We start from the raw sequence: 27,251 nt of genomic DNA on the forward strand, positions 1-27,251 counted from the left end.
TAGTTTCCAACCTGTTAGCAAACTATGGCTGTAAGTGACATTATAAGCACTGTGACTCCAACCAACAGCGCCAACATGCATACCTATGAAGACAAACGTTTGCCTTTAAGCTGTTTTGTATGCATAGCTGTTCAGAGAGTGATAGTTTTAAAACTGTCCAATTTACTAGCTGTAATGCTTAATTTTCATTGCCAACTCAATTGGACTTAGAATCGTGTAAGAGAGACCTCTCTGGTATGTCTGTGTGAAGATGTTTCCAGAAAGTTTTTACTGAGATAGGAAGACTTGACCAAAATGCTGATCCGTGGACCTGGCCCTGATGGAATAAAGATGAGAAAAGGTACTGAGAGCCAGCGTCACTGTCTCTGCATCATGACTGTGGACACGGTGTGATCCACAGTCCACACTCCATGGTCCACTGTGACCGTGTCCACAGTCATGATGTGATTAGATCATGACTGTGATGAACTGCAATCCCTCTAATACTGTGAGCAAAGGAAACCCCTCTTTACTTAAATTGCTTCTGTCAGGTATTTAATAACATCAACGATATATACACACACACACACACACACACACACACACACACACACACACACACACACATATATATATATATATATATATATATATATATATATATATATATATATAGAGAGAGAGAGAGAGAGAGAGAGAGAGAGAGAGGAAACTAACATAGCAGTCAGGCCAGCAAAAAAAACAACACAATTGAAAGTTTTTTTTTTTTTTTTGGTTCTTTTTTTTCGGAGCTGGGGACCGAACCCAGGGCCTTGCGCTTACCTAGGTAAGCGCTCTACCACTGAGCTAAATCCCCAGCCCCGAAAGTTTTTTTTTAAAAACAGATTTTAAGGCTGGAGCAGTTGACCACAGCTGAGGAGCAGTTTGGATGCAAGCGCCCACATTAGCAGCTAACAGATTCATGTAGCTCCAGGTCTGGGGCAGGGATCTGGCTGACACCTCTTTTTGTTCTCTCTCTCTCTCTCTCTCTCTCTCTCTCTCTCTCTCTCTCTCTCTATTCTCTCTCTCTCTCCTTCTCCACATAAAAGAAAACAAATCTGCTTTTTAAAGCACGTTAGCTTATCATTAAAAGAAAAACATTATAGCAACCTTGAAGTTGTCAAGGCAAAGGTCTCCTTTACCTGACAGTCCTATTCAGTAATTTGACTCCTTGAATGAACAGATTCAGTTGACACAGTGTGACATTTAGATAACATATTTTATTTGTTATATGTACATATTCAATAAAAGCACAGACATTTCTTTCCCTAGTATTACCAAAAACCTATCACCTGATGCAGATGATCTAAACATTCCATTTTTTGAAACATGATAGAGCTGGACTCCATTACTGACTGCTGAAAATATGCCCAGACAATATTTTGTAGTGCTGGGAAAATAGCTGATCCAAGTTCAAGTTGCATTAAACACATGAGTACTGAAGGCCTGCAGGAAAAGAACCCTGACTCTTTTGAGGTTGCCCGATCTAAGGTTGGCCACGTTTATGGCAAACCAAACCTCACGGGACTGATAAGGTAATAAACCCATGGATTAACAAGTGCGTTTCTGATGTTCTCTTTTAACACCTCGCTTCTTTTCCGGAGTGGAGATGTCAGAGTTCTCTAGAAAGGTTTGTCCTGAAGCCCCAAGAGGCTTTTGGTTCTCAACCCTACTCCTCCCTTTTCCTGGCTGGCGGTCTAATTCTGCCAGAGATGAATGTCTGCTGTGAGCTGGCTTGCTCTCTGTAAATATATTTTATTGAAAGGTGGCACACGAGGGGGAAAGAGGGAAGAAGGCCCAGTGGCTGCAGCTGCTCTTTCCTTAATGGGAAAATTCTCAAAACCTGTGTACTCTTTACTATATAAAGAATATATTATAAAAAGCTTTGCCCACTGAGCTGAGACCTGTATTCAGGATAAAAGTAACTGTGTGCTTTCTGAGAAGACCATGCACTGAAGGGTGAGTTTGGGGGTTAGAAGGAGAAGGGTCTGTTGTGGAAAAATAAAGAAGGGACAGAGGGACTCTGGGACGGGAATGGCAGCACATACTTCTGTTAACGTTACTCTTGCTTCCCTTCAGTAGTGAGAGTGTTTCTAGCAACAAGGTCAAATCAGTTTACCAGGTGTGAGGCCTCCATTGAGCCTTCTGCACTGGACTTTACCATATTCTATCACTTTCTACTCCTGTGTTCACTGACACATTTCCTTATGACCAACATGCTTTTGATAATGGCACAAAAGGATGCGGGGCTAGCTGTGTGGTTTATGGGCTCGTGCTATGATGCCCTTACATCATCTTCATGTAGAAAAGACTTACATTCTACCTTTCCTGACCTGCTACTACCAAGAATGCTACAGGAATGGCATTAAAAGTAGTTTAATTCAACATATAATCAGTAAAATGGAAGACTAAAATCATGGGATCCCTTGAGGGATGAGGAAATTTGCATTATAAATATAGCACTTTACATCATTACTAATGATTGCTTGCCAAGGCCCAAAGGCCGAACCACTGAACTACTATACAATCTGGAAGGATCCATTTAAATCATTCAAAATACAGCCCATTCCTCAACACTGATTCCTGAACTCACTGGGTCTGAAAGTACAAGACAGAGAGAGAGAGAGAGAGAGAGAGAGAGAGAGAGAGAGGAGCTCAGTGGGTAAAGTGTTTTCATACATAAGCATGAAGCCTTGAGCTCAGATCCCCAGAGTCCATATAAAACTTGGCTTTTTGGTGTACATCTGTAATTCCAGAACGCTTACCGTGCAATGGAGGCAGAGACAGGAGGCTCCCTGGAAGCTCCCAGGCTAGCTAGTTTGCCATAAGATGTGAAGGACAGCACATCCTGTCTCCAAAAAAAATTTTTTTTAAACATCAAAAACAAAATAAAAATAAAAAAGATGGAGACCAAAGGCTGACACCTAAAACTGTCCACACGCACACTGCTCATAAGAATTCCATACAAAATCCCCCACCCACCCTCTTCTTTCAGGTTCTGCCCACACAGGTGCTGCAAATGCTTTGTCGTTCCGAGATCCTTAAGTATTTGGATGTGTACCATGGACGTATCCATGTATCCATGTATCTGTAGTATTGGATATGTTCGCTTCCCTTTCTTCTGACAAGGAAAGGAATAAGAATTTAGACGTTGGCCCTAGCGACTACCTTTCAGAAGCATATGTAAATGGTTCTCCGAACCTCTGGCAAAACAGCCGTCCTTAGGGAAAAGGGAAACAATATTTACAGTAGAAGATGAAATGCGGTCTTGGTTTAGTTCAGATCCTCAGCTGGCTCGATCAAAAGGCAACTGCGTTTTGTTCAAGCCACCACGGCAAATCTCTACTAGTGGGGAAAAACTTTTCTCGGCTCAGCGATAAGATTAAAATCAGCAAGCAATTTATTACAGAGTCTGCCATCCATCATGGGGACCATGAGCAATAATGAAGCATTCAAAATAAGTATTCACCCCAGATCTCTCTCCCCTCACAAACTTCTTCATTCCAATCTCTTCAATAAACTGCTAAGATTTTGCTCCTTGTCTTTTGGGAAACAAGCCAAGGAATGTGAAGATATCAATACCAGCTGCCACCAACCCGATGGTGCCGATTGCTCGGTTGGCCTAAAAAGAAATGAGAAACAAACAAACAAACAAACAAACAAACAAACACATCTTAATCTAAAGATGGCAGTGTTGTCTTGCAGCTTTGGTTTGCTACATAAGCCAAAGAACTATTTTAACGTACGATGAATGTGTTTAAAAGTCCAAGGTCCAAATAAGTTAGGAATACAATTGTGATTTTTATGATTGTGCAAAAGATGCAAACACACGTCATTTTCTATTCCTGAACATTAAAGCTCTTGGCAGTGTCTAAGCTCATTATGGACATGGGTCCTGGCTGCTCATCATAATCTTCTGAGGAGAGAGGGAGGGAGTGTTGTGCTCTTCTGCAAAACATGGAGACTGCAAGTAAATGGTTCTACTGCCCAAGGTCATCATACCACCAAGATGTTTAGATGTAAGTCAAAACTTCATAGGGCTGGAGAGATGGCTTAGTGGCTAAGAGCACTGACAGCTCTTCCAGAGGTCGTGAGTTCAAATCCCAGCAACCACATGGTGGCTCACAACCATCTGTAATGAGATCTGATGCCCTCTTCTGGTAGGCATGAAGACAGCTACAGTGTACTCATATATAATAAATAAATAAATCTTTAAAAAAATTCACAGATGCTTGTTTTCCCTATACAGTTTGATCCCGATCTCTCTCTCTCTCTCTCTCTCTCTCTCTCTCTCTCTCTCTCTCTCTCTCTCTCTTTCTGTGTGTACGTGTGTACATTTCTCTAACTAAAAGAGTCCAGGAGTATGATCTGTTACCTGAGCTAAGTAGCCATAATCTCTTATTTGATGGCTACAGTAAGCACATGTACTAGATAGTACGTGTCAACTTGAAAGTCGAGTCACCCGGGGAAAAGGGACACCAATGGAGGAATTGCCTCCTGTGGGCACATGGGGGGGGGAGGGCATCTTGGTCAATGATTGATGTGGGAGGGCTCAGCCAGCTGTGGGTTGTGCCACTCATGGACAGGAAGTCCTGGCTTGTAGAAGAAAGCAAGGCAAGTGAGCCATGGAGAGCAGAGCCATCGAGCCGCTCCTCTGGTTTCTGACTCAGCACCCGTGCGACTTTGCACTCTAGCTTCCTGCAAATGTCTCCTGGAAGATGAAATAAGCATTCTATTTACCCCCAACATTAGCCATAACTCTAACCCTTCGGCCACTTTTGGACAGTGCTTTGTGACATGGAACCAAGTTAGTACGCTTTAAGAAGAGTCAATATTAGTCAACTGTCATGTCAAGTTGGTTTTCGTATAGACGGAGCGAGCCATTCTCAAAGTCAATTGTCCATAAAAGAGTTCAGTCACTCACGGCTATTAGAGTATTAATCGTCGTCGTGATGAGGGTAGCTAATGAATATTAATGGTTTTCGTGGCACTCAGCTAATATTTGCCTTGCATCCTCATGGGTTTGAGAGCAGTTTTATGACTGAAAAGTCATATTGAGATACTTTGGAGTCATCATAGACATCATTAAAACTCTGAGGTTCAAGAGTCATGGCTTTCAAATAAAGCAAACTTTTTTTGTGTGTCAAATATCTGGCAACTGCTCTTACCTAGGCAAGGTCACACTTGAGAGCTCCCTCTGTAAACCTCATATGCTTTTACTATGGAGCCTCTTCCTACATATTTCTGAAATGCTGTACGGTGTCCTCACTGCTGCTTCCCTGTTGCAAACTGGCAAGACGAAGGAGAATTTGCTCCTTATGTTTACAGCCTGTGTTCTCTTTGTTATGTAAGCCTGTGATCAGAAGGGAGTAGGCCTACAGCTGTGACTCCTTTCCTTTCCTAGTCAGCTTTAGCTGCCAACCTGACACAGCTTAGAATCACCTGTGAAGGGAGTGTCAGTTGAAGGATTGCCCTGTAGGCATGATGGTAGGGTACTGATATAGGATGGCCTAACCACCAGGATTGCATAAGAAAGCTAGCTAAGTATAAACCAGTCCAGGAGTCACAAATCAAGTAGGTTGCCCTGGCTGGACTTCTTGGATGTGAAGGGTACAGTGGTTTGAGAATGCCTAGTCCAAGGAGTGACGCCGCTTGGAGGTGTGGCCTTGTTGGAGTAGGTGTGTCCCTGTAAGTGTGAGCTTTAAGACCCTCATCGTAGCTGCCTGGAAGTCAGTCTTCTCCTAGCTGACTTCAGATGAAGATGTAGAACTCTCAGCTCCTCCTGCACCATGCCTGCCTGGATGCTGCCATGCTCCTGCCTCAATGATAATGGACTGAACCTCTGAACCTGTAAGCCAGCCTCACTTAAATGTTGTCTACTAGTTGCCTTACTCATGGTGTCTGTTCACAGCAGTAAAACCCTAAGTCAAAGGGAGTTCTTTGATTGGAGATAATTCGTAGAATAGCATGTAGGACTGTCTCTGGGTAGTACCTGCTTGATCTTCTCTGACATCCAATAATGGACTGCAACCTGTAAGCCAACTCTTTCTTCCTCAAGACATTTCTGGTCATTACAACAGAATGAACCTGGAACTTTGCCTCTTTCTAACTCCCTCCCGCCAAATGTTTCCATGGAGAGAATGATCATGCAGACAACCTGGTCTTATCTTACAAATCCTATTTTCCTCTGTAATTGTACTTTTATGTATTTTGTAGTTTTATGCTTATGTTACCTATAATATTTGTAATCACTACCTAAATTATTTACTAAGAATATCACAAGGTGAGAGGCACACCAAGGACACCCAGAGACACACTTGATGCCACTACAATGAACACGTACGTGGTATCAAGTTGGAGACAAAGAGAAGGGTTGGTAAACTATGAAGAGAGAAGGCACTGGAAACTCGAGTAAGAACAGCATGACGTGAGTAGCCTACACTGCCACCTGAGGCCATGCTGAGGTCTTGGCCCATGCACATTAAGACAAACAAACAAACAAAAAAGGAGGCAAAGAAATGCTATGTACATAAAATTCCCAAGAAGAATAAAGAGCAAGGTCAGAAGCCAATGAGAAGGTCTGACTCAAGGAAATGGGGCAGGAAGGGAAAACCTGAAAGTTCAATAAGGCAGCAAATAGAGTCAAATGAGAGCAGGTTCCAATCCTAGGAAAATGATAGGATCCCGTGCTTGGGGCGGCCCCCAGCGAGACACTTTCAGCTTCTAGAAACCCGAGGCATGGGAGAAATCTCATAAACATGAGGCTTAGAGAAGGGATATACTTGATCAAAGGGCAACACTATTCTAGTAAAGCCTCCTTCTGTGTATTTTCTCAAATACCAAGTGCGCTTTTCTGTCGTCTCATTCAAGGCAGCAAAATCTCATGGGAACTGGACAATCTCTTGGAGTTACATATCGTGGGAGCTGACCTACAGGCTTTGAAGTCTCACAATGGTCTTGGCAGAACTTCTACCCTATGGCTTATTCGGGATTATAAAATCACCAGTCAGACCCTGGATACTTACTCTTTTCAAGATCCTATGTTTGAAGGCCTCAGCAAAGGCCCTGTTATGAGGATCTGTGAAAACCCAGTGATAACAGGCCGAATAGCAGGCCCTGTGTGACTACAGAATTTATCAGTGTCTATTTTCTGAGACTCCACAACTGCAGCAATGCACTGAAGAGCAGGCATGATCTGTTTGCACACTGCCTTGTATGGCCTTATTAAAGGGCGTGGCTGTCTTATAGATAGATAATTTTAGGAGCTTATTTGAACTTTAACAATAAAAATGTTAGTTATGGAACTTTGAATGATATTAAAATTAAGCCACAGTCTGGATATTGGATATAGGCAAAGTGGTTGATAGGCCATCAAAAGGCAGCATATGACCTGATTCTGACTATGCGACACTCAACGAAGATAAGGGATGCATACAATGAAAAAGAATCCAATAAGTTATGTTGCCCAGGTCTAGGGTGAAGGGATGTGATTAGGTAGCACGTGGAATAATTTCAGTGTAGGGAAATTATCAAGTCCCCTTCCAGCCCAGATTTTAAGATGTCCAAGTATTAGTCTGTTTGATCTCTAACTTAACCGTATTTTTAACAGCCCCCTTCTCTGCCTTTTGGCATTTCCAATTTTTCTTGTTCTTTGCACTTTGGTTGAAGTGTAAGACCTTTACCATGACAGATAGGATTTTCACAATGTGAGAAACTTCTCGAACATCCTGAAGAAAACTCACCTGCTCTGACACTCCTTCTCCATAGCGGAGCAAGGTCACAAAATGCTCACAGTTGTTGACCAGTAAGTCATAGGTTACTTCCTGCCCAATCGCGAACTCTGACCGTTGTATCACTTCCTCCACAGGGAGAGGAGGGTAGGTCGTGTCGTACTTGTTATTTATTCTGTATGTGTCATTTCCCACAACATCCTTCAAAAGCTGCATTTTCACCAAGGCCTTTGTGCTGAACACAGACTTGGCACTTGAAAATGATGAGGGAATGCCATCTGTAATGAGAATGTTGATGGGCGGGGCTTAGCGATCTGATCCACAGAGTACCAATGACGTCTAGGAAAGAGGGCTAGAGATGCGGGGGATCGTAGATTGCTCTTTTCTCCTTATGCAAGAAACTAGAAGTGTTCTCGATTACAGTACTATGTGAGAAAGAATACAAGGTGCATGAACTCCTCTGCCCTGTTCTTGGCAAGTAAGGCCTTTAACAGTTGGCATTATGAGAGATTTTTGCATACATTTCTAGCAAGGTATGGGTCAGGTTATTGACCAATTTGTCTAGTGTGCCTGCTTGTTCATAGCATCTGAATTCTTCCAAATGGATATCTTAGGGGTTAGCAGTGGCGTGTTCTGATTCTACGACCTAGCTGTGACTTCTTGCTTCTTCGTTCGCTTTCTCTTCCTCGGGCTTTAATGTAAGCCCACATTTCCTGCTGTAAAACCGCTAAGATTCTGCTCGTCTTCTGTCATTTCCTCTGGCCAGCAAACTGATGTCCTAAACCTGAAGCTAACTTCAGTAGGTAAAACACAGGTAGGGCTTCATTCTATGTTTTCCCCGCCTGAACAACCCTTTGGGTCTCTTCTCTTCACCTGAGGTACCTCTATTGGGAACCATTGCCTAGATGGCCAGGACCCTTTGTATCTAGGTCTGATATGTCAATATCATGACTCCGCATGGCTTGGCATATTCTGGGACCTGTTCTCTCGCCTCACGTGCCTATCTTTTATGTATGGCCATCATAGTCCTATAACTACTAGGAGGGAGGGACTCTACATAAACTGACATGTAAATTTCTCTTTCAGTTATGACTAAAATTGAAATCTTTCTCCATTCTTCTATCTCTGTCTTCGCAACAGAGCAGCAACACTCATCAGTTTATATGGGAGACACTGGAAGTACACAGGAACAGATGTTGTATACACTGACGTATGTAATATTCTTTTTAAGTGGGGTTTTATGTCACATATTACACTTTAGAAATTTTTAAATATATTAAGACCATCTCCCAAATAGTTAAACATGTCCACAAATATGCTTTTAAAATTGCTATTATAGTTGCTTTATCTTATTATAGTTCCACCATTGCCTATTTCTACCCTCAACTGCCTGCCAGAGCCCATCACTGTATTACATCTTATTCTCGAGAAATGGAGTTGTGGCTCACAATGGGCCAATTTAGAGTCATTCTCCATGATTTCTAAACTCCAGTACACAGAGAGAGCAGATTAGCTCTTTCCTGTTGAGTCATAGAATTGTAAGAATGAAGCCTCAGCTTGTGAACTGTCTCTGTTTCCCTCCACAGTCAGAGAATGACAATGACAGGTGGGAGAGAAAAGATACTCGTGAGTCTAAACATCCTGACGTGATGCCATTCCTAACCCTGCAGCTGTCTGAGGCCATCTCGACCCTTTCTGATGTAAGCCATGGACATGTCTTTTCCCTTGTTTGCTTGTGTCTGTTATGTACAACTCAAAGATTCTAACAGACACAGATACCTTATACCCAGTGGCTAAATTGTAATGTGCTTAACCGTTCTCTGTTGAAAATTAAGCCATTGTCTCGTTTTCTTAAACCATTAGAAATGAAATTTGCCCTCATTTTTAAATGTTTCCCCAGACTCCTGGAAGTAAAATTAGATGCAGAGCATAAGAAATATTTGAAAACTCAACGCATAGTGTGAAACTGGTTTTGTGAATGGCATTATCAGTTTCTATTTCTGTCAACCATATCCCTGTATTAATTTGCCTGGTCTCTGTCCTCCATACTGCATGTGATCATCCTATCCTTTGCTAATGAGATGAGTAGAAAATCAGTCAGTGTCTTAATCTATAACTTTCAGGTGGATTTAAAGCAGAAATGTCTGTTCTCTTCTTTTGCCGACTGTTTTCAAACTTCTCCCTTTGTGGCTTTTCTGTCTCTTGGCTTCTGTTCTTGGCTTTTGCTGTCTCTCCTCTGAGGTACCAGTTTCCTAGCTACAATGAAATTACTTTTGTCACATCTTTCAAGTCTTACTTCTGATGCTGCTTCCTTGCAGAACTGTCCTAATTGTAGCTCTCTCCTTCCCCATTCCTATCGTTCTAGATCCAGGGTCTTATAGGCAACCTTCCTCACTTGGATTTTCCACATCCTTCCTAACATATCTGATAATTTGCTCTTCCTTGCTCCCATTGCCTGTGAAAGTATAAGTACCAGTGTGTAGATATCTAAATAGCTCTGTAGCTGCAACACTGAGAGTAGCACTCATCCCATACTATACAATCTATCAGTAGCTGCTGAGTCAGCTGAAATCACCCACTTGTGTGAGACGTAAGGACATAGAGCTTAGTCATGTTTGGGGCCATGTCTCCCTCAGCTAGTCATTTATTTGTAATTAGGAATATTTAAGGTGGGGATTTTTAATTTTAATGTTATTTAGTCTGTGGAATCTTTTAAATAATGCTTTGGTCTTTGAATATCATTTTTTAAAATTAGTTGGACTTAGTTTCTGCATTTTTATCTGTTTTATGATTTTATTTTCTGTTCCTTCTAATTACAAAATAACTAAAAAGCTCCCAGGGGACCCTGGAAACAAATCTTACCTACAGGTGCAATGTTGATAACGTAGCCATCACCCAAGTACAGTGCCCAGTGCTGATAACAAGGACGGAACACTTCAATCAAGTCTCCTGGGTGGGGGTTGTGAGGATAGGTCAGACTGAAGCAATCGTTAACCGCCATCTGCAAGGACAGGCAGAAAGATGAGCTTGCTGCTAAGCTCACAGAATGATAGTCTGAGGAAGGGTTGCTTCCACAGTATCAGAGGGACAAAGGAATTACTGAGATGACCTCTGGTAATAACTCAGACTCACTGCTTTCTTTGGATGTGTGTGTGTGTGTGTGTGTGTGTGTGTGTGTGTGTGTTAGCAGCAAGGGGAGCTGGACCAGCTCTTGCATAATTCTCTACAGCAATGCTTTCTTACCATGACTATTCTTTAGATCTATAATTTGTTTGTGGAACTTCCTTTTGTACAAAATTTCAGTAGTATTAAGTATCAAAATATGCCTTGTTTGGAACAGGGAGGTGAAATAAAGGGAAAGCCAATGTATGGTTGTCTCACTATGCAAATCGTCTGAAACACATTCTAGAAAGTGTCGGTCCACTTTTGCTTCGATAGTGTGAGTAGTCGGGGGTCCAGATCTAAGATGTGAATTCTTTCAGGCTGTGTGCTGTGCAGTACAACTAAGGAGCAGAGGTGTGGGCGGATGGTGAACACTGTGAACACTAAAACATGTGAGAAGTATCCTGCAGCGCCAAAGTCACCTCACCACTTTATTTTAAGGAAAGATGGGCTACACGCCAGATGGACATCAAGCCAGACGTCAGGTGCAATGCGGGCTCTGGACCATTTCTTCCAGGTTCAGAATGTGTTCTGTACTGCAGCATGTTGAAGACTCTAGCTTCCACCTGCTACATCTCTGATGTCTTTTGTCCCTGTAACCATGACAACCAGCCCCACCCCATCCCTCACTGTGATTCCAGAAACAGTGAAGCAGACAAGGTGCAAGATGGGGAAGCTCACTGCACTGGTGAACATGACCTGGAATTTCCAAGGTGGCAACATTTCCTCCTTCTAAATCAACACCATTTAGAAAGCACATATGTTTCTGACAGCTGGTCTTGTAGAGGTTACACTTTCTGTGTAGTCACAGAAAGAGAATAAGTCAGAAAGAGGACGTCATGTGCATCTCCACAATCAAAGGAAGAATAAGGGCTGCACACACGCTGAGGCTCTAGTTGACAATAATGTTCCTCACCATCTTGCCGTCTTGCATCTAGTAGGGTCCCCACCAATGAAATGCAAGTGCTAGAAACTTCCAACTCACTCACATGGTAGCATAGGCTAAAGACTTGGGATTACAGTTTTCCTTGCTTTCTTGGCACTGTAGAAATTGTTTTAAAAGCGAAACAATAATTGATGCTGGAAGGGTGTTTCCCTGAGTATTGGCCTGCTGTCTGTCGAAATCTTCAGTCATCACACTGTCACAGGAATGCAGCCAAATGTAAGCTGTCCGTTTGTTGAAAAATAACCACAAACCAATTATATAAAAGCACTAAGTCTACCCATCCTCTCAAACATGTTTGAGTCTTACTTAATATGGACGTTCACAATGTGTTCACTAACGGAGGGGAAAAACCAGGTAATATACTATGATGTAAACAAACATATTCTCTGGGAATAGAAATCAGCGAGCATCCAACAGCTTGCAGAAGTCAAAGTCTGTCCTAGCCAAGCTTTTAGTAATAATTTCTATTTGAACAGGGAATATTTGGAAATGTAACATGCTTTTCAAAAAACGTTATCTCAATTAACTCTAACTGAAAACCTTCATTTCTATTTGGGTTTGTTCTGTTATTAGCCTGTTCTACAACTAAAAAGCCATCTTTTCAATTCCAACTATTGGGTACAACTTCCTGAATTCTACTTGCCACTTGCTGATTCTACTACTGAGCAGGTCACTCGGGCAGAGGCTCAGTTGAATGATTTTGAAGACAGGCATACAGATCTCTGACTTCAGCGTGGTCTACAGAGTGAGTTCCAGGACAGCCAAGGCTACCCAGAGAAACCCTGTCTCAGAAAACCAAACAACAGATAAGTCAGACATAATAATGTACACTGAGTTGGTTATCTCAGAAAACTATTGAAAGAACCCCTTGTGAATGGACTACAAGCTTTTATGAATACCTTGAAAAAACTGGCAAAACCTATTCAAATGGATGGGAAGATAGTATTGTTTTCTGTAGACCTTTAAATTGGATTGTGTTTTGTGTCTGATTTGGCCCTTGTTGTACCATTTAAAACAAGACGTATGGCTTAATGGAATGGGTGGTTTCACTGTAAAGAGTTAATATCTAACACACTTCATTCTCTAACATGTGTTAGCCACACAAAACCTATCATAGTTTATTTTTTAAAATTATAGAACAATAAGCACGCCATGTAAATAACCCCCAGAACCTAAGAGAGACCTCCGTGTTAGCATGTAAGGGGAAGTGTGGCTTCTCACACTGACCTCTTAGATATCCTAGCAAGTTGCTACAAAACGGAATCTCAGAAACTCTCTAGTTCACCCTTTCCTAAACTTGGCTTCTGGGATCTCAGAATTTCTAGAAGTGTGGCTTAAATAACAGCCATCAGGTCCCAGTGCAAAGCCATTGTTTCTTTTTTCTTTTTTCTTTCTTTTTTTTTTTTTTCGGAGCTGGGGAACCGAACCCAGGGCCTTGTGCTTGCTAGGCAAGCGCTCTACCACTGAGCTAAATCCCCAACCCCCCATTGTTTCTTAAGATAAAGAAAAGTGAACTCTGAAAATAATTTCAACTAATGAGAGTCCTATGTCATCTCACAACAGATTTTCAACAATTGGAGCTAGAGTAATTGAGTATCTCCAGTGGGAAAATACCCCACAATCACCAATAGACTTCAACTTAAATCTTATGTCGCATAGAGACAGAAAGAAACACATACATACACACACACACACACACGAATATGGAGAATATAGGAGAAAAGCCTTAGTATTGAGTTGGCAGAGTATTTATATTTACTCTCAAAAGTTTGGTCCATAGAATGAAGACTCGATAAACTGGATATCCTCTAAAATAAAATATTCACAGTGATAAAGTGAAGACAGAATCAATTACATGTCTAGAACCCTCAGTATGGGACTGGAGAGGCAGCTCAGTGGTTTCAGAGCAAGTGCTGCTTGGAGAGTTCAGTTCCCAGCATCTACATCAGGTGGCTCAGAACTGCCCGGAACGCCAGCTCCAGAGGATCTGATCTCTCTCTCTCTCTCTCTCTCTCTCTCTCTCTCTCTCTCTCTCTCTCTCTCACACACACACACACACACAGACCTGACCTCCGTGCACACTACACTCATGTGCACAAGCCCACCCCCACCTCTCCACACACATAACTAAGAACAATAAATGAATAAATACATTCAACAAACAGAACATAAGAAGAAATGACGCTTTCATATTTCAGAAATTACACGGAAGTCCGACCAGCTATGCTTTACATTAGGGAAATGTAAGTTAAAGCCACAACGAAACATGACCGCATGCCCCTCGTCTCAAGTGGAACAGAGAGGTGACGTCATGGGCCAGCAACAGTGTAGAGCCCTTGCCAGTGGGAGTGCAAAACGGTACAGCCACACTGGGACAGTTTGTCAATATCCTCACCTTCGAGCCTTGTTTCCAAGATATGATCCCGCAGTTATATCTTTAAGCCCTTGAAGACCTTAAGGAGCTAGGTCAGTGAAGACTTACGTTTAACCAGAATTGATTTCCAACTGTTTATAAGTGACTTTATTCCTAATAGCTTCAAATAATTCAGCTGACCTTCGATGGGAGAATGGCAACAAACACCTCAATATTCAAGCTAGTCCAATAGATGTGCGCAACACATGGGAAGGACCTGGGTTTGGTTTTCCAGTTCCAGAGCATCTGATACTTCGGTCTCTACAGGCACATAAGTTCCCACAGGTGCACGCACGGGGACATTACGCTTTTAAAAAATAAAAGTTAATAATCTTAGAAAGGCTAATAAATCTTTCTAAAAGTAAGAGTTTCTTATTTAAAATATACATACATACATATATATATATATATATATATATATATATATATATATATATGGGGGCTGGAGAGATGCATCAGTGGTTAAGAGCACTGGCTGCTCTTCCGGAAGACCCAGCACCCATATGTCAGCTCACAGCTGTCTGTGACTCTAGTTCCAAGGGACCTGACACCATGACACAGGCAAAATACCGTTGTACATAAAATAAATAAATCCTTAAAAGTAAATAGAATAAATAAGTAGAATAAAAGGAAGTGCCCAGTATTCGCTCCCCTTCTACAAAGGACAACCAGAGTGGTCTATGTAGAGCTGCATTTAGAGGCCGGTGGAGATGAGGAAGCATTGGGAATCCTCGCAGTAGAGACTACAGCCCAATGAAACTCAGAAACCTGGGACCCTAGCAAGGGAAGCAGAATACCCCAGCATCTGCCACCCCAGCCCCACTCTTCCTTTGGGAGGAGTGAGGTGACAGAGAGAATTCCAGCAAGTTCCACCCATGTGGATGCTAACAATCGTAGCTACTGGATAGTCAGCTTGAAGCTCATTTAGATTAGCAACCTGAACTTTGCAAAGCCTGGCTTTGGGAGAGGGTTCCTAGGGAAGGTTCAGGGTATGGTGACCAGTACCTATCTTGAGAAGTGGGCTGCTATAGCCAGGAATCAAAAAAAAAAAAAAAAAACCAACAACCCTACATAGTCAATCTCCTGTATTACACAAACACACCTCAGCCCTGGCTCAGCAGATAGCTGACTCTTGAATCTACCATGGCCCAGCAGGGTGACTGTGCCTAACTTGCTGGATGCCCTGCTCTGTAGGGGGTTGGTGCTAGGAGATTGGAAGTGTTGCCTCTGAATACCAGGAGACCAACACACTTGCTCTCTGAGACCCAGGATATATAGTTAACCACATGTGGAACAGGGCCAGTGGTATCAAGACTGACACATGGTTCCCACAGCCCTTTCCCCAAGACCTGTATTCCGAAGCCTGTTATGAATAAGGTGGGGAGTTGACCCCCATGACTCCCAGACATACAGGGGCCAGGTCATACCTCAGCCATACACTGCCAAGCAGAACCTGCTGAGAGAAATGCACTCATCTCTACCCCCTGGTTCCACTCAGTGGCAGGGACAGTCGTTGAAGCAGCAAAGAGAAAAAACTGGAGTTCTTACTGCCGTCTGGCTGCCATCTGGTTCACTCTGAATTTAATGCCATTAGGACTGGGCAGGAATACCCCAATAGGAGTGCAGTGGGTCCCACTACAAGAATCCTGGCCACCACAAGTAGTACAGTAGGTTCCAGTCCTGGCTACCACAAGTAGAGGCCCTTGCCAGTAGCAGAATAGTTGGACGGAACCGTCATCATCTGATGCGGCCGCCATGGAACTAGTAGGAGTAACCGTACATTGAGTACCCCATGCCCTCTGCTGTAAAACAGCACACCCATCTGAGCTGCTGGAGTATCTCCACTCTCAGGGCACATGGAAAGTGCAGTCTGAGATGCTGCCACACTGTGTATCATGTCCAAATTTATAAATGACAGGCGTGGGAATTATAGGGAAACTATACTGCAATACTCAGCTAGAATCAAAATTAACATCACAGGACAAACTGACACTCCAAGACACATCTTCAGAAGAATGATACTTACTAAGGGCACCTCTTAAAAGTGATAGAGGCACTGGCCCAGCAAATGCACAAATCTCAAGGTAGGGGTAACAAGCAATGTGAAGAAGGGGTTAATGGGACATTCCCCTAAAAGAACATAATAGTTCTCTAGCAGCAGATTTCTAAGAAAGTAAGATAAAGGTCTCAAAAATGATTATTAAAAATCTCAATGGTATCCTCAAAAACCCAGATTTACAGTTAGATGAAATTAGGCAAACATTGTAGCATAAAAATGAGAATTCAGCAGAGAGACTGAGGCAGAAATCTGGGAAGTGAGGAGGTCACTGAATCAAATAGAATATAACCCAGGAAAGCCTCGACAACTGGCTGTACTTGACGGAAGAAATAGTATGTGAATTTGAAGGTGTGTGTGCGTGTGTGTGTCTGTGTGTGTGTGTGTGTGTCTGTGTGTGTGAGTGTGTGTGTGTCTGTGTATGTGTGTGTGTCTGTGTGTCTGTGTGTGTGTGTGTCTGTGTGTGTGAGTGTGTGTGTCTGTGTATGTGTGTGTGTGTCTGTGTGTGTGTCTGTGTATGTGTGTGTATGTGAGTGTGTGTGTCTGTGTATGTGTGTGTATGTGAGTGTATGTGTATGTGTTTGTGTGTGTGTCTGTGTATGTGTGTGTATGTGAGTGTGTGTATGTGTGTGTGTGTCTGTGTGTGTGTCTGTGTGTGTGTCTGTGTGTGTGTGTCTGTGTGTGTGTCTGTGTGTGTATGTGAGTGTGTGTGTATGTGTGTGTGTCTGTGTGTGTGTGTCTGTGTATGTGTGTATGAGAGTGTATGTGTATGTGAGTGTTTGTGTGTGTGTCTGTGTATGTGTGTGTATGTGAGTGTGTGTGTGTGTCTGTGTGTGGGTATGTCTGTGTGTGTCTGTGTGTGTATGTGTGTGTGTGTATGTGAGTGTGTGTGTGTGTGTGTGAGAGAGAATAACAGAAAAGATTAACATTAAAGGCACAGAAAATCCATCCAGTGAGAGCATTGCTGAGGACTTCCCTCAAGTCTTGAGGAATACTCATCTGCACGACACTTGTCTAAAACTCAACTCAAAGTGGGACAAGGACCTGAATATCAGACCAGATGTCACAGAAGAAAACACAAGAGGTATTTCAAGACATCGACGGATATAATGATTTTCTGGATGGGATTCCCCACGGCATGGGAAACAACAAAAATAAGCAAGTGTGATTACACAGAACTAAAACCTTCCAAACAGTAAACACTGAACAGCATGAAAAGACAGCCCACAGGATGGGAGAAAATATTTGCAAACTATGTTTGGCAAGGAGGGGCTGCCATCCAGGATATATAAAGAATTTAAAAGAACTCAGTCTAACAAAACAAGTACACAAAATAAGCCAGGCACAGAAAGGCGAGTACTGCGTGTTCTTTCTCATGCAGAAACTTAAAAAGTTTGAACATTAAATAATGTGCTGTGCTGGTTGGGAATGGCACTGGAGGGAGAGGCTGAATCTGTCCAATGCACACACTGCACAGATACAGAAATATAACACTTTTGATCTGTACATTCCTTACTTGTCAACAAAACCTGAATCAGAGAATTATGCCGAGTGAAAACAACAAACAAACAAACGCAAGGTCGGAAGGTTGTGTTCTTTGTGGTCCTACCTGTGCCCTTATTACGATGACAAAATTACGAACTTAGTGGATAAATGGTGTTCTCAGGGGTTAAGAGAGTGACGGGAGGGAAGGGGCAGCATGGCTGCAGGATGGACACGGCAAGGATTGGAGTGGTGGCTTTGTAAGCTGATTGTAGAGACCAACTGAGTTCATGCCAGGTTCAAAGTCACACAGGCACTGAGTGACATATCCGAGATTCAATTTCAAGTCTATCTTCCTACGCCAGTTTCATGCTCTGTTATACCACTGAATATAATTAATAATTAATCAAAGGAGGTGCCGGCTAAAAGTCATGGCATCTTCCCCTCCTCTCAGACATCCCTTAGAGGGAGAAGCTTCAAAAGCACAGAAATATCTACTTCATATAAACGCTTGGCTAATGAACAAATGGAGCCTCGCTCTGGAGTCCCTATTTCTCCAGGTGATGCTAGACCCATCTGTGTGGTTCCCAGAACCACACATTAGGCGAAGAGCTACAAAGGTTTACCTAACAGCTCATGTGCACAGAATCATATAATGTACAACGAAGGCCAGCACAAACATAGCACTCAATACTGTACAAGGATTTCATTTTTCAATTCTGAAAACGGACTGCTCTGTTTATTACACTATTTCAGATGCATCTGGGGGATGCATCGAAAGAAATAAGTGTACTGCTCAGAGACGGTTATAAGGACATTTCCTGAGTGCTATTCGTGTCTATGAGGCTGCCAATGCGGCGGGATACCCAGGAGAGCGTTTAGCTGACGACCCGCAAGAATACTCCTGAAGTGTGAAACGTGCACTACTGATTCTAGCTTCCCAGCCTCCAAGAGCCTCCCAGTTCGGTTTGGATGGGTTCCCATTTCCATCCACAGCGGTGGTGCTACACCAAGAGGAGAGGCTTCTGTGACGCCGGATATCTAGACTGACTTGGACTCAGATCCTGGAGCCTTGTGGATCCTTAATCCAGAAGTTTACCTGAGAGCTTTCACTCTGGGACAAATTCACCATAAACCATAGCATCAAAACCATGCTAGGCGTTGTTGCTTCCTAGGCTCCCCGGTACCGACTCCATCTTTTTTTTTTTTTTTTTTTGGTTCTTTTTTCCGGAGCTGGGGACCGAACCCAGGGCCTTGCGCTTCCTAGGCAAGCGCTCTACCACTGAGCTAAATCCCCAACCCCGTACCGACTCCATCTTAATCTTGGCTCACCCTCTCACCCCACCATCTCTCGGTCTGCCACGGTGACACCTCCGGAGTTTCCCTGAGGCTCTCTCATTTTTCCTCGCTCATTCCTTTCCTGAACATGTGTCAGTAACTGGTGTCTGGGGACCTTCTCCACTCTCCCAGTTGGAGGGCTGGTTCTTGTTTATCTCTAGACATCGTTTCTAACAGAGTGTGTGGCACAAATGCCTGCCTACTTAATATTAACTGAATACAGGAACCAAGAATTTGAGACCTGTTCACAGTTTTCCAGAACACGAGTCGTAATCATACTACTAAACGCCAAGATAATATCACTGTCCACGGTTCCAAGATCTAAGACAATATGGCTACTTTGTTAGTCACTTCAGTGAGAAGAACAGAGCTGAGAAGTCTGCTCTGCCCAGTGGATTAGGTTTCCTGTATCCTTTCCGCCACTCAACAGTGTCCTGGTCTTGGAAAGCAAGAGTTTCTTGTTCCTCTGGTCTCTCCATTTACAAAAAGAGCAGGCTGGAGTTTAGTCAGGTGCTGTTTCCCTTTTGAACTTTCTGACGGATAGAAACAAGGTTGCCTAGCACCTAGAGCGCTTCCCCTCCCTCCCCAACGCACCTCCCTGCTCAAGCTGGGTTGTCTTAGTGCCCCAGAAGGCAGTGGCGGGCTTCTTGGGTTCTCCACCGGCTCCCTGCGGCGCCGCTAGCAGACTCTGGGTGACTCCATCCGCAGCACCCTGAGGCCAAGGCCACCGCCAAGGCCACCACAGCCGCCCTCCGCTGCGTCAACGCCAGCGTCCTCACGCGCCGCGCCACGCCACTCCTGCTCCCCCCGCGGGTTCCTGGCGCGCGCCAGCCAGATTGCACCGCCGGTCTCTGGCCCGGACTCCAAGTCTTTGAACCTCGCCCCAGACCCACACCCTTCCTGCCACCCAGATCCTCCACCCATGCATCAGGTATCAGATCTCCGGATCCTCAGTGCACACAACAGGATCGACCCCCACCCCCACCTGCAAGGAGTCCCTATCTTGGGGACCAGTCACCTGACACTGAAGCCCTCCAAGCTGGCTGAAGCAGACACACTAATTGTCTGGTCACAGCTCAGCCCCAGTCCAGTGCCTGCTTGGTTTCATTCTCCCAGCAACCAGGACCTTGCTGCGACAAACTTATATAAAATATATTTAACAGACTCTGGACATGCTAGGTGCTACAGCTTTAAGATTGGCTTGTCTTGTCAGGCCGGGTGCTACAGATTTTAGGCTGGCTTGGCTTGTGCAGAGCCCAGAAATGTTTATGTATAGTTGTCATGGATACACAATATGCCACGTTCAAGCTGGATGCTGATTCCTTATGGGACAAACATTTTTTTTCCTCCCTCTGCTCTGCACCCCAAAGAAACATCTCCGTCTTTGGCTCAACAAAGAGTGGGAGATGTGTTGCTTCAGAAAAACCAATGACTCATACACTCCTGCGTGGGTGCACACAAAATTGTCCCTCTTAGAATGACCCAGAACCCAGGAGCCAGAGAGGACACACTGACAAAAATCAGCATAAGCATGGAGGGGAGGAGGATGAGATAGGGAAAATGGGGATCCAAAATTACCTGGCTTGGGATGGGAAGGAGCTGGCCTTCATTAAGAAGCAGAGGCAGAGTTCCCTCCCTTGTCCTGACCTGAAAAGTCCTGGATCTAGACAGATAGGTCCTTTCTCAGCTTGACTCCTGACTCATAACACAGCGATCCTGCCTTTTGAGGCCAGACAGACCAACCAGGCCAAGACCAGCAAAACAGCCACTGAGGTTAAAAATAGAGCTGTGGATGGCGAGGATCCTCTTTCTCCGGGCTTAACAGAGTGCCCAGGAGCTCCAGCAGGCTACATAGGCAAAGAGGGGCAGACTCTCAGTGAGCTCTTCTGAGAGTCTGCTAAAACTACTCTTGGTCTAGATTTGTGCACTGGTAGACATCGGATTTCAACCGAAAGACACCTCCACGGAAGAAAAGCTTGTTAGCGGCTAGGTTTGAAGTGACAGTCACATGGGGAAAGGCAGCTGCTTTCATAAGGGTTGTGGATGTGGATTGGTTTCAGGGATCTGCAGCTCAGGGTCCCAGGTGACGCTTTCTAATCAGAGCACTCAAAAGGCATCAGAAGCATCTGGAACCTTCAAATGGCATTGTGGGTAAGAGTACTTGAGAGGTTGTAGATGTGCTCTTCATGAGTTAGTGTTTTTTCCAAATCTCCCATTTGATGCATATTTAGTTATAAACTGAATCTGATAGGCCCTTCAAGCACCTTTCCCGGAGGAAACACATAAACATGTATTTGCCTGCGTCCCTCAGCCTTTCCAATTGAGTCATCACAGGAGGAGGTGGTATATGATTTTATACCGGAGAGTTAGTGCGAGCATTTACAAAGCCATCCTACTTATGAGCTACATTTATTACGTTTGCCAGGTTAATTTGTTTTCTCTAATCGGACACTTAATCATCCAGTCTCCTTCTGGCATTACGGATTCATGAGTGTCAACCGAGGAGAGTTGCTCAGTCAGGGCAAGATGATAAATGATCGATCCATTTTGGGGGTATTTGTGACTAAGTGCCTCATAATAGAATTAAGATGAAGTAAATCTCATCATTTTTGTTCTAGATCCCTGCCAGGTGTGGGGGGAAAATGCATCTGGCCAAAAGCAAAAGCAATGCTACCAGTGAACGGGATTACAGGTGAGACAAAGCTTGGCGTACAGGACAGAGAGTTCGTTCTTCTTCACCCCTATATGGTGGGAAATGCGAGAGAGTTGACCATGCCCTGGCACGATCTGGGTGAGCTGCACAGAATTACCATTTCCAGAATGCAAGGGTGAGCCCCGGAGAGTGAATGACAACAGCGTGGACTCTCAAAAGCTATAGTTATGCACCGTACAGATTGGGCCAGATGTTCTGTTTCACCCAAATAAGCAGCTACTGGCTTTCCTTCTTTGGTTGGGTTTGGCTTGGTTTTTGTTTTGCTATTAGAGTCAGAGCCTGGTTGGGTTGGAAAGGTTGGAACACGGAAATGACCCCAACGGATACGATTTCATCCCCTCTTTTACTGAATAAATGCTAAGTCCACATCTGAGCAACAACTCTAGGAGAAAGTAAGATCCATTCAACGTGTGAAGACAAAACCCAATTTGACATGTGTGGCATTAGATGGAGACCTCCAACCATTTACACACCACATACATGTATTGTGTGTGTGTGCTTCTTATAATTAGCAAAAATATTCTCATTGTTTTGTGTCGCTTGATTCTCTCTAATACACCTCTAGCTCCTGGGGTTCTGGCTGTTGCTGAGAGACATAAATCTCTGAGCCAAGAGTCTCCTGGGGCCAGAGTTCTCAGTTCTGAGTCTCCCCGTATCCAGAGTCCCCCTTCCATTGTACAGTGAAATCAAAACCTCAGGCTGATTTACTTATGGAATGGTTCTGGGATTTAAGCCAAATCCCAGGACAAAACACATGTGTCACCCCTGAGCTACACAGGATTCTACAGCCTTGCTTTTGTGTTAAAACTAATAATGATAATAATAACAACGATAAACAGGTTAACAACTGCTATCGGGGATATTTTTAAATAGTTAGAAGCAAAAATTTAAATGTTCTTCCCACAAAGAGATAAATGAATGGTATTGTGGCAAATATTTAATTTAATCAGGGGTTTCTACCCTGCCCTGGATCACTTAGTACCCGGATTAAAAAAAAAAACACAAAACCTTTATATCTATGATAAGCCTTTAGCGCACCAGAGCTGGGCACAATCTATCCTCTATGCTATTATGTCTACTCCCCTGCTGATAACCCTGATATGTGACTTGCCATGTTCTGCTGGGCCACACTTACTCCTACTGGCCAGCCCTCATGGCCAATTCTCAGGATCCCTTACCCCCTGGGGTCTTCTCTCTCCACCTTCTCCCTTTTCTCTTGTGGTCCTACCTTAGACTCTAAGTCCGGGAATCAAAACTCTGCCTACCTCTCTTCTGCTCAGCTATAGGTGGTAGACATCTTTAGTCAACCAATAGTTTTAAATTAAGGAGCCAAGTTACATAGCATCACTTGGTGTACATGAGGATTTTTCTCATCCCTGAGACAAGCAGATCTTGGGGGTCGGTATTTAGCATTACAGTACATAGCAACAGACCAAACCTCGACAGAATGAGGTAGCACCCATGTGATTATTAAAACCTTATTGTGTACTCCACAAAGATGTTTAAGTATCTGTCCATTAAAAAAACAAAAACAAAAACTAACACAAAAAACGTCTAGAACCTGGGGTAAACTAAAATATCTCAATAATTAAATTAAAATGAATAAACACTGTATATACTGAAGACAATCTTCTCAAAATAAGAAGGTGCGGAGAGCTCTTGGTGCTGCTTCTAGAAATTTGTCAAGCTTTTGTCACTGGGCTCAGACAAGGAAGTAGGCTCAGATAAGAATAGTCACATTTGGGCTCAAACAAAGCGCAAGGTAAACTCTGCTGCCTGGCTTTGATCTAAGAACTGACGGTGTCTTTTGGACGCACCTAGACTGATACAAATGCAGACTGGGAAAAATAAAGGTGCTTGGGCCTCAGCTGGCTGGGTCGTGCTACAGTGTTGTCTAATTGTCTTTTTCTTTTCAATCCTCACTCCTCCCTTGAGACCCTGTGGACTGACTGAGCCAGTCTGGTCAAAAAGGCTTGCACAAATACAAGACAAAAGCTGGCTTGATACCTGGTCTTTGTGATGACCTCATGCTTTACACAGATAGTTTCTGGGAGTAGGTAGTGGCTGCTAGTTATATGAGCACATGAGTTAAAACAGTCATTTAAATAGTTCAAGCCTGCCCCTCTCCCTTCAGATGATGCTATGAAAGTCAAAGGTTTGTTTTGTTTTGTTTTGTTTTGTTTGTTTATTTGTTTTTGACTCGTCAAGGGAAGGACTTCTCAGCGTTCAAATTGCTCTCCTCGGTCTACATTGTAAGCTCTGGGTCCCAATGATGGGGACTAGACATCTGTGCCCTTACTTGTTCCTAGTTCTGATGTCTTGGAGACAGGGCTTCCAGGGCTGGGCTGGTGGGAAATGACTAAGGGAATCAATCGTTACATTGGCCAACTGAGGCAATTCTCAGAGCAGTGAAGGGCTGGCTACCAATCAGGGCAATTTCGTGAAATCTAACTTGGAGGTACAGAGACAGTCAGCAAATGGAAAGAATGATGTGAAGCACCGTCTAGAGAAGTAGCATGCGTTCTGCTTGGGGAAAGCCCTGGACAGTACAATGGAAGGCTTAAGTTCTAATCCCAGCTATGTCCCTCGTTGGCTATAGGACAGGGGCGCGTTCCTCAGGTCTACTGAACTTAGGCAACAATGAAGTGGGGGAATGATGACATAGCCTATTGTCTTCCCACATTTGCGAATGGGTTTTAAAAACATAAAAAGCTTAACATATGTAAGAAAACCATAATTGCTCAATAAAACAACCCAAGGGTGGCCTTGAAAACAATGCTTACCTTTCACCATTTATGGAAAGAAAAACATCTATAATAGAGCCATGATGTTCCTACTCCTGCTCTTCCTTCCCCTTTCCAGTTTAAAATACAGAATAAGCTATCTTCCTTATCAAGTGCACCATTTATACACTATAAATATGTCACTTAAAAGGTATATTGACAATGCAGTTAACCTTTTTTGTCTTTTATTGGTCTTATAAATAAAAGCACACCACTGCAAGAATGCCACAGATGGAGATGTAGACTTGAGCCTAGGGGAAAATCATTCTAGGTGGCAGGCAAAAGGTAATTTTGACTGGCCCCCTATAAAATCCAAATTTCTGCACAAAATCCTAAAGCACGAGTGTTTACAGGACTCTTGGTGACAAGAAAAGCCATAGTAAATGTGCATTGGCACTAAAATTCATGTATCCATGGAAACCTGTGAAGTTCCAGAGCTCATGAGCTCACAGCCTCCAGTATTAATCCTTGGGCTGAGGGGATCAGGGTGCTACTGCACGATGGAGGGCTGACAGATTGCTGAGAGCTCCTTACACAGGCACGTATTGGCTTGTTTTCTTCTGCTAGATGTAATTATGGGGAAAATATAGAGATCTCAGCCATCAATGAGAAAAAAAATGTTTGTTTACACATTCTTACATCCTAGAATATACTGTATTCAACTGAGTTTTAATCAGAAAACCTTTGATAGGCCAGCAGCGGCCGGCCTCCTCCCCCATCTTTGGCCACATCAGAATGTCTCAGAAGTTTCCCGTGTGAACAGATGTGTGTGTTTCTTGAACAATGAAAGAAAGTACCACAAATGTTATACTGATTCTTCTTGGCGATTTAAATGTAATCCCTCCCAGTGTATCCCCTTCCTGTGTATCTCTTTCGAAGCAAACTGCACAGAAATACCAGACGGTGGGGTGGTCAGAAGCATCACCTGTAACTGAAGCAGTTATTAAAAAAAAAAAAGGACCAAGCTTCTAATGAGGTAATGCGATGCTATTCACAAAAGCCTAGTTATGTAGTGCTATACTTTTCCCATTTTCCTTCCATTGACTAGTCTTGAATTTTTTTTTTCACATAACTTGGAGATGATTGACACATGGAAACATGTAAAATTGTTAGTGGGCCTTTAAAACACTTTATTTTATCCTTTCTGAAACTTGTACCTGTTAACTTTCTGTCTAAGTTCCACCCACAGTTAGTTCCCTGGCAGTAGCCAGGCATGCTCCGCCCTGTAGTTACCTGGCAACAGTCAGGTATGCCTGACTCTATAAAAGGGGCTGCTTGCCCCTCCTCACTCTCTAGTTCCCTTTTGCTCTCTTGTTCTTTCCTGCTCTTGCATTCCCTTTCCCCCTCACTCCCCATTCCCTTCCCCCACCTCTCTTTGTGTGCTCGTGGCCTGCCTTTACTCCTCCCCTCTCCTCCACTCCCATCCCCTTCCCTCTCCTGCCCTCCCCTCTTCTTTCTCTCTCTCTCTCCCTCCCTCACCCCTTTTCCTTCCCTTGTAGTACCCTCTTAGCTCTCCTCCCCATGCCCTGAATAAACTCTATTCTATACTATACCATCCTGTGGCTGGTCCCTCATGGGGACAGGATGCCTCGTCATGGGCCTACAGAGGGCTCCCCCTTCCGCCACACCTCACCATACCTCCATAGAACATATCCTGCCCTCTTTATCTTTTTATAAACACATCTGTTTCCATATTCAATCTTCTACTAGATCGTTACCCAGTGTGGTGGTCATTGGTCGTACACAGCACCTCGGATGTACCTGGTGCATGTGTGAAGTGATATTGAATGTGCTGGATTAACCAGAGCACACCACTTGCTATGGTTTGGGTAGGAATTGCTGCTATTGGCTCCTATGTTGAAGACTTGATATCCGGCTGTACCTCGACTTGAGAAGGTGATGGCAACTTTGGGAGATGGGGCCTGGCTCTGGGGAAGTAGGCTTCTGGGAATGGACTTAGAGATGGGTTCTTGTCTCTACCCTTTCCTGTGCCATTTCTAACCACCATGAGAGAACAGATACTCTACCCGCCCTTCAGCCATGCATGCTACTTCATCAAAGGGCCAGAGACAACGGAGTTGGCAATTGTAGTAGATGAAATCTCTCAAACCTGAAGGAAAATGTATCTTTCCCCTTTTAAATGGCCTTGCTCAGGTGCTGACTGGTTTTATGTCCACCCAATACCAGCCAGAGTCATTTGGGAAGAGGGGCTCTCAACTGAGAAAAATGCCTCCTTAAGATTTGAGCATAGGCAAGTGCACTTTACTGATTAATGATTGATGTGGTCAGCTCACTGTGGGCGGTGTCCTGAGTGCCATTAGAAAGCAGACCGGAGCAAGCCATGAGGAGCAAGCCAGTAAGCAGCACCCCTCCATGGCCTCTGCATCAGCTCCTGCCTCCAGGTTTCTCCCCAGCTTGAGTTCCTGCCCTAAATTCCCTCAGTGATGGACACTGATTTGAAACTATACGCTTTAAAAAGGTCTTACCCCCACCACAAGATATTTTTGGTCATTTATCACAGAAATAATAACTCTGATAATAATGATGAATTAATAATAATAGTGATAGCATTAACAATAAAACAGACATTTATCACAGCAATAGAAACCC

General features: G+C 43.6%; 1 protein-coding gene across 2 annotated transcripts; it reads right to left on the reverse strand.

Moving 5' to 3' along the window:
- Positions 1-1,219: 1,219 nt before the first annotated feature.
- Positions 1,220-20,922, reverse strand: Plaat1 (phospholipase A and acyltransferase 1). Of its 2 annotated transcripts, none has more exons than NM_001105871.2 (4): positions 19,740-19,889; positions 10,611-10,749; positions 7,761-8,026; positions 1,220-3,640 (listed from the first exon to the last, which is right to left on the reverse strand). In NM_001105871.2, exons 2-4 carry the CDS (start codon positions 10,747-10,749, stop codon positions 3,542-3,544), a joined length of 504 nt encoding a protein of 167 aa, NP_001099341.1. In that variant the 5' UTR covers positions 19,740-19,889; the 3' UTR covers positions 1,220-3,541. The 2 variants fall into 2 exon arrangements, with proteins under 2 accessions (NP_001099341.1, XP_006248572.1); XM_006248510.5 differs by lacking the exon at positions 19,740-19,889 and adding an exon at positions 20,724-20,922 and having other exon boundaries at positions 3,396-3,640.
- Positions 20,923-27,251: the final 6,329 nt, after the last annotated feature.

This window comes from Rattus norvegicus, chromosome 11 (assembly GCF_036323735.1).
Source record: "Rattus norvegicus strain BN/NHsdMcwi chromosome 11, GRCr8, whole genome shotgun sequence".
In the NCBI taxonomy this organism is placed as follows: domain Eukaryota; kingdom Metazoa; phylum Chordata; class Mammalia; order Rodentia; family Muridae; genus Rattus; species Rattus norvegicus.

Bases quoted from the DNA above. Each gene is read 5' to 3' on its own strand.
- Plaat1 (NM_001105871.2), bottom strand. From the start codon at position 10,749: ATGGCGGTTAACGATTGCTTCAGTCTGACCTATCCTCACAACCCCCAC. The intron at 8,027-10,610 runs GTAAGATTTGTT...TTCTCATTACAG, and splicing joins TATCAACATTGCACCTGTAG to ATGGCATTCCCTCATCATTT. The intron at 3,641-7,760 runs GTGAGTTTTCTT...ATTTCTTTTTAG, and splicing joins GAGAAGGAGTGTCAGAGCAG to GCCAACCGAGCAATCGGCAC.